General features: G+C 37.0%; 1 protein-coding gene across 9 annotated transcripts in view; it reads right to left on the bottom strand.

The window, feature by feature from the left end:
- The window catches only part of RBMS3 (RNA binding motif single stranded interacting protein 3), a 674,890-nt gene that overhangs the window by 97,243 nt on the left and 564,289 nt on the right, over nt 1-13,358 (bottom strand). For 7 of the 9 annotated variants that reach the window (XM_087430659.1, XM_014790089.2, XM_004419446.3 and 4 more), the window contains 2 exons: nt 8,544-8,640; nt 6,249-6,299 (listed from right to left, as the gene is read on the bottom strand). In XM_087430659.1, coding sequence (XP_087286785.1) covers nt 6,249-6,299; nt 8,544-8,640 — 148 coding nt within the window. The remainder of the gene's footprint in view (nt 1-6,248; nt 6,300-8,543; nt 8,641-13,358) is intronic. The other 2 variants (XM_004419451.3, XM_014790099.2) reach the window with 1 other exon arrangement.

The raw sequence follows: 13,358 nt of genomic DNA, 5'->3' as shown, positions 1-13,358 counted from the left end.
TTAAAGACTTGAATATAAGACATGAAACCATAAAACTCCAGAAGAAAACATAGGGAGTAAGCTCCTTGACATAGTCTTGGCAATGATTTTTTGGATTTAACATCAAAAGAAAAGTCAACAAAAGCAAAAATAAACAAGTGGGACTACATCAAACTGAAAAGCTTCTGCACAGCAAAGGAAATCATCCAAAAAATGAAAAGGCAATTTATGGAATGAGAAAAAATATTTGAAAATCATATATCTGCTAAGAGATTAATATCTAAAGTATATTAAGAACTCATACAACTCAATAGCAGAGAAAAAACAAACAATGATTTGAATAATGGACAGAGGAACTGCATAGACATTTTTTCAATGAAGACACACAAATGGCCAACAGGTACATGAAAAAGTGCTCAACCTCACTAATCAGCAATGTTGATTTCTATGCACTAATGCGCTGATCTATGGCTGCTTTCACACTAGTGCAGAACTGACTAGGTGTGACAGAGACCACGTGGCTCACAAAGCTGAAAATATTTGCTGTTTGGCTCTTTACAGTAAAGGGAAAAACTGATAAATACTAAATACATAACACTAAATACTATACTTCTGTATGATAAACACCATAAAATTAAATTCAAGGGAAGCTGAGAAAATATCTAGATTATTTATGACAATGTTAACCTACTAATTGTAATAAGATCTTTTAGAAATAAGAAAAGTCAATACCCCAAAAGATAAATGAGCAAAGCAAATGAACTTGAAGCTCAAAGAAAAGGAAAATAAAATAGTCAATAAACACATGAAAAGCAACTCAACTCCTCCAGGACTCAGAGAAATAAAAGTAAAACATCAATAAGATACCATTCACTATTGATCACATTAACCAAATATTTGAAACTTGAGATCACCCAGTCTTAATTGAGGCCACGGGGAAATAAACACTCTCACTTAAAGCGCAATATGACAACAATATATATCAAAGTTTAAAACACATATACCTTTTGGACCAGTACTTTATCCTACAGATATTTTCTCACAAGTGTTCAATATTACAGTCTTGAGCTTATGAGCAAGTACTAGAAGAAACTTAAAGAACCACGAATAGGAAATCAGTTAAATACCTTTTGGTGCATCTATATAATGGTATATTGTGAAGTGTTCAAAAAAACTTGACACATCTATATATGACTCATATGTAATGACATCCAGCACATTCTATTGTTGAGGGAAAATAAAGCAAATTGCAATACAATATTTGTAGAGTGATCTTGTATATATGCTAAAAATACACACACATTTACACACATGCACATATATACCGTTGTATGCATAAAAAATTGAGTGGCTAATGACATACAAATTTGTTTACAAGGTTGACTTCTGGAGAGTAGAAGTGAGGAGTGAAGAGATCCTAAGTGGAAATTCTTTTATGCTCTATGCACTTGTGAATTATGAGCCTTGCATTTCATTTTTTTAAAGTTTTTTGTTTCTTAAGTCACTGGATTATTTTTGAAAAATTACTGTAGAATTTTGAAGTTACCTTTAATAATGGCAAAGCCAGCACTGTTTCTTACAAAAGTTAAGGTGTATGAGAGACTTTCTGTGGAAATTATTTCATTCATATGCATTTTACCCCAGCTGTGTTTTTAAAAGGAGGTGACACTCAACAGAAGATGCTCCTTCTAAGTTTATTCTCTCTCATTTGAATTTTCTTCTGGTAGAAATAGTACATATGGGCTAGAGTTGATGTTATTTTGTTTTTGCTATTTAGTTAAAACAAAACTTTGGCCTGTAGATAGATATCTACAAGTTTAACATCTTAGACAGCAAAAGCATTTTAACTTTGGTACTTTGATAATGAAACTGTAAGGGTTAAGATTTTTGTTCAGCTCAGGAGCAAAAGGATAGTATCTGAAAACCTTGCTTTCTGAACAGAATTCTAATGATTTAATATTCTTTCCAAATTTGGCAATGTGCTTTTACAGAAAACACACCTGCAAATTTGAAGAACACAGCTCCTAAAATTAAGTCTTAGTCCTTACCTATTCACAGGTAAAGAATGATGGAATCAAATATTCTGGAGCTTTCTTGCACAGCCTTGTTGTAGAAGGGAAGTTTATATTAACTCTTTAGCTGTAAACTTAAGGTTTACTAATCATAAAAGTCATAATTTAGCCATGCATAGCAACAAATCATCCAATGATTCAATAAAGACATCTTGCATTTCTTAGAATGCGGTAATTAGACAACCAATTTGTAATTAAGTAAAAATGAAAGCTGACCTCTCTTTTTGAGATGAAATAATGCTAACCATATGAGGAAGAGAAGATTTAAGATTCAAATGAGCCTAAATAAAATTCGAAGGAACAGAACTATGCTTCTTCTTGGGAACTATCATCTTCTCTCCTTGTCAGCACAGATTTAACAAACCGTCTGACGTATAGCAAGATAGGAATTTCAATTGTGCATTCATATGAGATTCCAACATGACATGCTGCTACGCAGAGTAGATATTTGGTGCAATCTATCACCTATTAAAATTCTGTCGGTGTAATAGTGAGATTTCAGAGTACAGTACAGAACCCAGCACTGAGAAACAGCAACAAATAACCGATTGCATTGACAAAGTCAGCATTTCTATTTCGTCACGGCAAAAAGTGAATTCTTGATTTAGTCTAACAGGGCTCTCTCCCCAGTGTTTGTTCAGGTGAACAACACTAAAGTGCAAACAGAAAGGCTATTGCTGCCCAAGGGGGTTTGACAACTTTCCAGGGGACCCAATAAAGTCCCAAAGTCTAAGTGACAGAGAACTGTCATCTTGCGCAAACACCAGTATGATAGTTATAAGGCAGGGTAGGAGACTTGATCCCCTCTTCCTTAAAAATGACAAGCCTCTCAGAACCTTTTACTAAATCTATAAAAAAGTACATTGCACACAACTTAGAAAATGAAATCTCCAAAGAAGCAAACTTATGTGGCAAACTTCAGCTATTCGCTTATACTTTCTGTTCTTCTCTTGTCCCTTTATTGTTACCTTCCTTTCCTTCCATCATGTCATTTCTCTCTTACCGATTGATAGCTCTCCAATCTAACCATTCACCCACCTGGTAAAGACCAGAGGCACTGTGCTCTACTTTAAGACTGCCTTGGAGCACCGTTTTCTCTTCAGATACAGACCTGGTTGAGATCTCAGAGTCCTTTAAGTCAAGGCTGAAAGAGAACCTGAAGGGCTTCTGGCTCCAGGGTGGGAGTTGGTGTGCATTCACAGTGATGGGGCAGAAACATACCTATACACTGAGAGCTTATACATGAGATGTTCTCAAAATGGTGGAAGAGAAAATGTGAGACAGGAGAGAAGTTGTAAGCAAATAAGAAATAGGGCAATATATTTGAGATATCATATAGGTATTGACAACCTGAATTTATTTGTAAAGTAGGTTCCAGTTACTGACATAAAGAAGGTACTCTATGGGCCTTTTATATTTTTTAGTACTAAGTGTTGAATGGTTTAGTAAATAATTGAAATAAGTATCAATCTATGCAATTTGTCTTATTTATATCCACAGAGGCTAACCCCACCAAATTCAGTAGCAAAGTAAGTTAAATAAGTAGTCTGAATGTGGTAGAAATAGGTGATTATTGCTTATTTTCAATTTTCTTCCTGTACCAACACTCATTTTATATAATTGGGCTAATCTAAAGCATAATGTGCAGTCTACTTATATAACTAAATAATAATAATAATTTATTGAGCGTTTGCTATTTGCTTGGCACTACTTTAAGGGCTTTAATGCCTTATTTCATTTAATGAACAAAATGCATGTATTATTATGCCCATATTATAGATGAGGAAACTGTGGCACAGAAAGTTTAATTACCTAAAGTTCCATAGCTGGGAAGAGTTTCCTATCCCAAAGAGCCTAACCAAGAATTCATGTTATTAATCATCAAGTCATTCATTCATTCTTTTCAGATCCAGGTATTATGTTTCTTCGTCTCAGATTACTTAAGTATTTTTGTATTTTAGTATCATAGAGTGATTAATTTAACCCAGACCTTGATGATAAAACTAAGACCAGCTGGGTAAGGTTATTTATGTGGTATAGACAACCAGCAAGACTATTACAGGGCAAAGATTGATGGTACAAACTCTGTGTTTCCATGACACTGTTTAGCCAATTTTTCCATGTTAAAGACAACAAAGTGCTGGGTGGCCCAGTCATTCCTTTTTCCAGAAATCTGCCCCAGCCATAAACATTACATTTTAAACCAAGTGACCTAAGCTTAAACATGATGCACAGTCTAGTCATGGGAAGTGATAAGCTACCAGTGAGCAGATGCGACAGCAAGGAAGATCTAACAGGACAAATTAACGCACACACACATACACACACACGCAGCTATTGCTAGAGGAAAGTGTATAAGAAATAACACATCCAAAAATGGGGCTGAAGCTGTGCTGGGGCGGAGGAGGTAAAGAAAAACTTTGCTAAGATCTTGAGTGCCAGTTGAAATAAAGACGCATACAAACATCTTCCTTTCTCCTCACAGCTCTAGAAGTACTGTAGAATCTTACATACTTTGACATCTGGAAAAATATCCAGATTTTGCCAGATGTGCATTCCTTTTGACCACAACAAGATGATGCTTAACCTCAGTGTGAGGACTAAACTAGCAATAGTGCTCTTTAGATGAACACATCATTTTTTTAGAAGGTAGTTGTTTCCTTCTAGAAAGTCTCCTCTTTAGAAATTGGCAGGACTTCTTCCCTTTTCCTGTGTTGGCTCAGTCTGTGCTATACATTGGTTTAGCAGCATATATTAAATTCTACCTCACGACTTGGACAGAAAAGTGTAGCCTGCATTCATTGCATGTTGGTATAATTTATAGAACAAAGACCAGATGAACTCAGGAAGCCCCCAAGGTGCGTAAGTAAGAATAAATAGAGGGATTTGCAAAAAAATATGATCCAAAGTTCTGCTGTAGTAAGCTACATATATTTTATTCTTTAAATAAAAAACAAACTATCAAAACATTAGGAGCAGCATGGAATGTTCCTCAAAAAAATGGACAAAGCTCGAATATGAAAACCAGGTGCTGTGACCATTGGAGTCCAGGAAATGAATGCCTCTATATTTAGCTCCCTGGTCTTTAATAAGTGCTACCTTATTTATATTTAGCTTTTAAAAGGGTTAAAATGTAGCACTGCTTCTTCTTTGTACAACTGATACATTCAATAATAAGGATAATAGTAATAATAATGTATAGCATGTTGTACTTTAAATGTTGTTTTCACATATGCTCTCTCATTTGATCCTCCCAAAAGCCCTGCTAAGTATGGTGACAAAAAAGGAAACAAAGGCATAGATGTGAGCACGCCCAGGACAGTATACCAGAGACCTTGTCACACAACTTTCAGTCTAAGGCTCTTTCCCCTACCTCAAACTCTCATGAGTGTACTGCTATTGAAAACTCTCTATCTTGTAACTCTGTAGAGCTAGAAAACCTGGAAGACCTAGACAAAGATAAATGGAATCATTAGCCTTCAGTATAGATTCTAATGGAATGTGTAATATTTTTCACTTGGGACTGATGTAATATCGTGCCATAAAATGGGGAATCTAGCAAGCAGAAAATAGAGCTTGAATATTTTTGCAAGAAATTTTCCACTAAAGAAGAAGAGAATAACTCTAGTCAGTTAACATAAAAAATATCTACCAACTTTGCTCTCTCTCTCTATAGCTCCATCTGTTAGTAGACAACTACCTTCATATTTCAAATACATTGCTTTGAGTCAATACTTGGCCATGATATTCAAAATCGCCCCCAAACTGCATCTGAAGAAAATGAAGCATAACAGAAGGAGAAGGAAAACAGGAAGTATTTCCTCTAATAATGGATTTAATCGCCCAGAGTTCAGAGTTCTTGCATGGAGTTCCTGTGTGAATTCCCCATTCATAACAAATGGTAGACATCACCTCGGGAAGTTGACTGCTATTTCCTGCAATAAATTTGTTCTCTCTCTCATCTCTCTCTGTCTTTGTCTCTCTCTCACTCTCTCTCTGTCTGTCTTATCTCTTTCTCTATCTATCTATTGTACATGCTTTTGTATAATTTCAGGAACAGCTTTTTATCTGGAAAATATGGCTGCCTGAAAGAGGTATGGACTATAACAAAAGCTTTACCCCAAAGCTTCTATGCATTACAAAAGCTTGCACTTGGATAATAGAAATATTTAGCCTCAGGTGACTGAGAACACTTACTGTTGGTTGCATAACGTATGGCGGATGAGGCATCCATGAAGTACTCTGGACCTATGCATCAAACAGCATTTATTAGCACAAAGCAATCACAGAGAGAACTTGGTTCTTGCGTTCAGTGGAGTCACACTAGGTCATAAGAAAGTGGAGTCCATCTGACTTTACAAAACTAAGTGCTCAAAACTAAGGATAGAAAGCAAATTCTCGTACCTGATTAATTTGGTCCCTGAAACATGGTAAAATGTAAAGCAAATTCCTACTTCACTGGAGCTGACTGCAGTGCCCACACAGACAAGGCTGGGCCTTGGAGCATATTTTGAGCTTGGTGTTGGAGACTAAAGGGTCAGGAGGCCTCAGAGACCTCCTATTTAGAGGTCAACTCCCAGGGATACCCAGGCAAATGATGAAAGAGGCAAGAGTTGACTGCGAAGACTTCCTCTTTTTCTGTCATTGATTCTAACTTCAAATTCTCAAGTGATCCCACCTTGGAAGTAAGTCCAAGTGGTAAAAGTTGGAGTAAGAATTAAAGAGATCAACCAGAAATTTTGAGGAATGCTTTGGGTTAAACCCAAGTTAAGCAAGTTTGTCATTTTTTTCTCTCATGGTAATTGGTATGGCAAATAAAAATGAGTATTTGAGCCAGCCAACTGTTCTGAAATGTGCCTTGTCAGCCAAATAAGACAATCAGCTTGAGAGCTGATTGTTACGTAGAGAACCCTGAAGATTTTGTTTTCAACATATTCACACCAATGAAATTGTCAATGCACTTTAGATTAAAAAAAAAAAAAAGAAGTGGTGAAAGGTGAGAATCAACAACATAGGAAATGGCTCTAATTCCTTTTTTGAGAAAAGAGAGCTGGAGTTGAATTCTACTTATGAGCCCTCCCAAGTGAAATCATTTTTCTGTGGATATTTTATTCATGTCACCAAAGTGCTCTATACTGGGGCTCAATGGGTGGTCTTGGCTGAAACAGAGGCTGAGGTTAGAAAAAAATGGTAAAAAAACAAAAACATGCATTACAATCAGGCAGGCCTGCAGGAAGAACAAAAACAGGACGGCACCTGCACGTAGCCTCATGGGTCCCAAGGAAAGGCAATTAAGAAATCAGCCATTTCGAGACCCTCGAATGCAATTCACACAAAAGTCTATTCCGTTCACCCACCGACATGGATCAAGAATCTAAGTGCAGAAAAAGAATGAAAATGATCTGCTACAGGGGGAATCAGTTAAGAAAAAATGCACAGTCTCAAGTTTGATGCTCTGACAGCTGGGACATTCTGAAATGAAGTATGCAGTGGCTGAATAAGGTGAAACTTCACTGAATCGGTAGCAGTCAGCAACATGACAGTTGTACCCGTTGTAAAACATCCACCCCCACCATCTGCAAAATATAGAGAAACACACACATGCACACACTTGCACTCTCTCTCACGCTTTTTTCTCTCTCTCCAAAGTTTTAAAAAATGACACTAGATACTCTCCATATGTAGTATCTATAGGCATTTTCCAACTAGAATTAGAAGAACTGTCTGAAGAACAATATGAGGTAAAGAGAATCAGGGAGTAATATCACATATTTGATAACTCGAAGGGGGAAGATAGGGAATATTTTTTGAGGGACAAGTATGACTATTTCAATCCACCTGTGTCCTGAGTATTAACTGGATACAAGATCTGGTTTAGGACACACAATGAGTCCTGGATTTTCTTGTGTTTCAACATGTGAAACCCCTGAGGTCTATTTTGGCTTCTTCAGAACTGAGAATGAAGCAAGAGCAGGAAGTAGGAACGACTTTTTATCACTTCGATAATCCGCCCCATTTCTTGGGAAAAAATGATGTAACATCTATCCATGCAGCTTTACATGGATACACAGGACAACTGTGACAAAATGAGATGAGAATGATAAAATATCCTGGAGTGAGTGAAGGGAAGGCTAGAAATGTGCTTTTAGAAAAGACGCAACAGGGAACGTGACAACCGAAATAACAGACAACAAACAAAATAATTTCTCAGTGGTAAGAAAGCTGTACTAATGTTGGCTGGAAAGCAGCATAATCATGAAACTCAGCAGGAAGAATGAAAAGCATGGTGGATTTTATTATTCAGTGAAATAGATGCAAACAAGCCCTTGAAAGTGTAGGCTAATTAATAACTTGAGTATTATTACACTAAGATGTGACTAAAGTGTATGAGGACAATTAAAAAAAAAATCTACTGTGTCCCTTTTGCCCTTATATAGTCTATTACTGGCAAGAAAGATCTCTCCTGAGGTGCAGCAGGTAAATCGGACATACCTGGTATGTGGAGACAGGGGAAGCAGCAATGAATGGCGTGATAGATGTCTGTGGAATCATGCGGTTGGTTGCAATACTGTACGGTGAGGAATAAAATCTGCAAACAGAAAACAAAAAAAGAAGATTCATGAAGCTGATGCATGCCTGGCCGCTAACCACATGCTACCAAGCACCTCTGGGAAAGACAGAGTTCCACCCTCGTGTTCTCCACCAACTGTTAACAGGAGCGTCCAAGAGATTTATAGTATTTGATTCCATGAAGAGAAATAAATTGTTCTGAACAAAATGACAACTATGATTCATCTTATAAAATTGGCTGCACAAAATCTCTCTTATGCCAGGTAAGTCTAAAAGTATGTTTAACTAACAGGGGGAGAAAAGCCATGGGCATTGTTTTTTAAAAAAGGCAATGCCATGCTACAGCTCCTTGAAAGAAAGGCAAAATGAGAGCACTGAGCATTATAAAGATGGCTAATGTTAAACATACACAAATTCTGTCTCATTCTTAATTTATGAAATAGGATCAGCTCCTAGAGAGTTCTAGATAATTTGTGCCAGGCATAAGTCCATGCCCTCATGCAGAAACAAAGCTAAATACTTTCTCCATGAAAAGAGAAAAAAGTAGACAATTTGTGTTTAGGTGGTAATAGGAATATTTTCTGGATTCATTCAAGGCATTGGCAGAGATTCTGGATCTATGTGATATACTCCTGTAGATGTTGTAAAAACCACTGAATTTTCTAGTCCTCCAGTGCCCTTCATCGAACAATTATAGGACAATACTGGGCAAGATCAGAGCTTCACAAATCAGAAGACAGATGATCTTTCTAGAGACCAATTTAAGGGTAGCTTATAGGTAGTGAAATCAGTGACACACCCATCTCTGCTCAGACTATACTCTAGAGTCCACAATTGACCTAATGCTCAAATTCTTGAACAGAATTTTCAATCACGTTACTTCCTTCATGTCTCACTGGTAAGTGAAAGGCTTGAGTGGCCAGCCACCTAGCAAGACAAAACCAGGTGGCCTGTGATGGAATATTTCACTGATGTGAGGATAGATTGGGAAAATGTGTCTCAAGAATAATGGAGTCATTATTTCACTTTGCCATACTCTTAGCAAAAGTCATCTACTAACTTTAATTTTTTAAAAAAATAGTGTAACTGAGGTTGGAATCTTGGGGACAAAAGCTTTATCACTCCTCAGGGGTTGCTGATATTTTGAATAGAGAATATCATGGGTTACCTTTCTAAAGAAGCGTTCCAAAGACTCCCATTGAATGTAGGAGGGTTGGATTTCAAGGTTGCCATGATTCAAGGAGTAAATTCTTTAAGCTTAGATTTTATAAAAGTCTTCAAGCAAGGATTGGGGAACTATAGTCTTAAATTTACTTTAGCTCTCAATAAAGATGATACAGTCATGCTCTTTCGGTTAAAAAAATGTAGTTGAAAAAATTACTCCATTACACATTACATCCTTACTATGCATACCCAACAGACCTTTAAATTTATAGTTGTGAGGTGTAAAAGAAGATATTGACTACACACCTATTAGAATGGCCAAAAAAAAAAAAAAAGATAATACTAGCGCTGGCAAGGCTTCAGAAAAAGTGGAACTCTCATTCATTGCTGGTGGCAATGCAGAATGACACAGCTATTTTGGAAAACAGCTTGGTAGTTTTTCATCAAGTTAAATATACACATACCATATAACCCAACAATCCTACTAGTAGATATTAACCGAAGATAAGTGAAAACTTATATTTACACAAAAACCTTAATGCAAATGTTTATAACAGCTTCATTGATACTTGTCAAAAACTAGAAACAAGCCAAATATTCTTGAATTGAATTGATAAGCAAATTGTGGTACCTCCATAAAATGGAACACTAAGCAATAAAAAGGAAAGAACTACTGATACATTTAAGATGATGAGTCTTAAGTGAATTATGCTAAATAAAAGAAGTCAGACTCAAAAGACTTTATATTTTATATTTCTGTTCATATCACACTATGCAAAATGCAAAACTATGAAGATAGAAAATAGACCACTAAATGCCAAAGGCTGGGTTGGGGGAGGGGCTGACTACAAAGACACATGAGGGGATTTTGAGAAGTGATGAAACTGTGCTATATCTTGATTGTTTGGTGGTTCCATGACTGTGTGCTTGTCAGAATTCATAGAATTGTATGCTATAAAAAGTGAATATATATTCTATGTAAATTACACCTAATAAATCTGACTTAAATCAATTACTATGTGAGAAAACATCCATACTCCCACTTTAAAAAATTTATTGAGCATATACTATGTGTATCAAAGATAGGTAAGACTCTAAAACATTTCTTAGAGTTGCTCTATTTAGCCACTTATATTGTATCTTATCCATACATTAATCAGCCTAAAACCCTCCAATGGATGTCCATTGCAATGAGAACAAAACTTCAATTCCTGGTACTGGCTAGCACAATCACACTATTGCCTATCTCTCTAATATTTTCTTCTACCCTTCTCCTCCTAGACAACTAGGATCCAACCACACTGACTTTCTGCTGTCACGTAATCCTCACTCCCATCTTGGGCCACTGAACTTACAATTCTCTCTACCTACAATGCTCATTTCCCCAAATCTCTCTAAGGCTACCTCTTTCTCACTCAACTTTCTCTTCCTCAGAGAGGCCTGTAGCTAAAGTAGCAAGCACCATCTCTGCCCTAAATGTTCTCTATTCCTTTCCTCTAATTTATTTTTTCATTGCTCTTATCATTATCTGAAGTAGTAATTCTGAAAACTTTCTTTATGTATGTTATGGACTGAATGTTTACATCTCTCCCAAATTCATATGTTGAAGTCTTAACTCCCACTGTGGCTGTATTTGGAGATTAAGAAATTAAGAACAAGAAATTAAGGTTAAATGAGCTCATAAGGGTGAGCCCCTGATCCAATAGGATGACTGTTCCTATAAGAAGAGACACTAGAGGGCTTGCTCTCTCTCTCTACACGTACACATGGAGGAAAGGCCATGTGAGGACATAATGAGAAGGCAGCTGTCTACAAGCCAGGAAGAGAGTCTTCACCAGAAATCAAATTGGCTGGACCTTGATCTTGGGCTCCCAGTCTCCAGAACTGTGAGAAAATAAATTTCTATTGTTTAAAGCCACCCAATCAATGGTATTTTGGTATGGCAGCTCAGCTGACTAATACAATCTTTTTATTGACTATCTCTCCCAATAGAATGTCAGTTTTAAAAGAGTTGAGGACACATCGGCTTTGTTGCCTAGAACAGAGCCTGAAACATAATAGATACTTAATATCTATAGGTTGAATGAATGAATGCTGAACAACTTAGGGAAATAAGTAGTAATTGCAGTACAGGATGGCCAATGTCAAGATGATGGGAGTGTAGAAGATGAGTCCCCGAACCTGTAGGAAGCTGAGGGGAGAGAACCCAGAGAAGACAGGCAAACATTGCATATTTGTAAATGCTCAGTGGAGGCTTAACTAATACCTGCTTTCCAAACATGCAAAGATATTAGTAACCAGGGAAAACAGATCTTTTCTACAAAAATCATGGTTTGCATTTAAAAATCCCCTTTAGATCTTATCTTTGACAGATCTTATTTTTGAGGTAGTGAACAGAAAGACTTAGTAGGGGCTCATAGTGGCATGATAGGCACTCATGACCACTCCACAATCAGTTCTCATTCACCATGCAGTGGTTTAACTTCTGTTAGAAACCCAGTTTCAGCCTCTTACACCAACAGAGCGAATCGTGCATCACATTTTAGCGTGGCTGGTTTATTTTGTAAAATGTACCGATTGGAGTATTAAACATGAAAGCAATAAGAACTGGATTGACAGGCAGAGTTTACGGGAATGTCTATGGGGAAAACAGAGAGCAGAAATATACAGAAACCAGCCAAGTAAACTGATACCGACAGAGAGAACCCTTGGGGGAAAATTTAATACATTTTTGTTCTATCTCCTCTAATCCTTTCCATCAAACAAGAATGATATTTCATACTTCCCAGCAAGTTCCAGTACTGCCACTCAAGTCAGAGAGTCATTTAAAATGGAAAATGTACTGGGAAGAACAGACTCAGCACACCGTCTTGATCCCCTAATTCTGGTATTCTGAAATAAGCTCTTCCCAAGTCCAAACATAAACCAGATGAATTTACAGGAAACCCCTGCCTAAACCACGACAAGAGAGGCTGCTATTGCATCTGAGGCTTAGAGGTACCGTATCTCAAGAAAATACACAGAGCCAGACTCCAAAGAGAGAACTGCAGAATGACTTTCCCAATCTCTTTGCTTTTTCTCAGTCCCTGCCATGTATCCGTCATGGTTTTCAGGCACTTTCACATGGCCATCACATCAAAGAAAAAAGAACATCCAAATAAATACTTTAAGCACTGAAGTCGTGTTATTGGGGAACAGGAAAGAGAAAATTGACAGACCTTTTTAGCCATAATAACAAAACTAAGGTAATTCTAAACATGTGACTTCATGTTTTTGTATCTGGTAATATATGCATTACACCTTGCAAATACTATTATAGAAAACTGGGAGTTAATTCTTTAACAACTATTTCCTGGAAATAGTTTACTCTCTTAAGAGAGATTTTTTTTGCCAAAATTCACATAACAGTAAGTGTATGACAAGTGTTCCTTTTATACTTTGCCCAGTGGTTCTAAATTAGAAGAGATTTTGCTCCCCAGGGGACGTTTGGCAGGATCTTGAGACATTTTTGGTCATCACAACTGGGTGGGGGTGCTGCTACTGGTGTCTAGTGGGTGGAGATCTGGGATGCTG

Source organism: Ceratotherium simum, chromosome 5, assembly GCF_057802395.1.
Source record: "Ceratotherium simum simum isolate JZ-2026a chromosome 5, ASM5780239v1, whole genome shotgun sequence".
NCBI classification, from domain to species: Eukaryota; Metazoa; Chordata; class Mammalia; order Perissodactyla; family Rhinocerotidae; genus Ceratotherium; species Ceratotherium simum.
The sequence above is the reverse complement of the archived record's forward strand: the minus strand, read 5'-3'. Positions and strand labels throughout refer to the sequence as shown.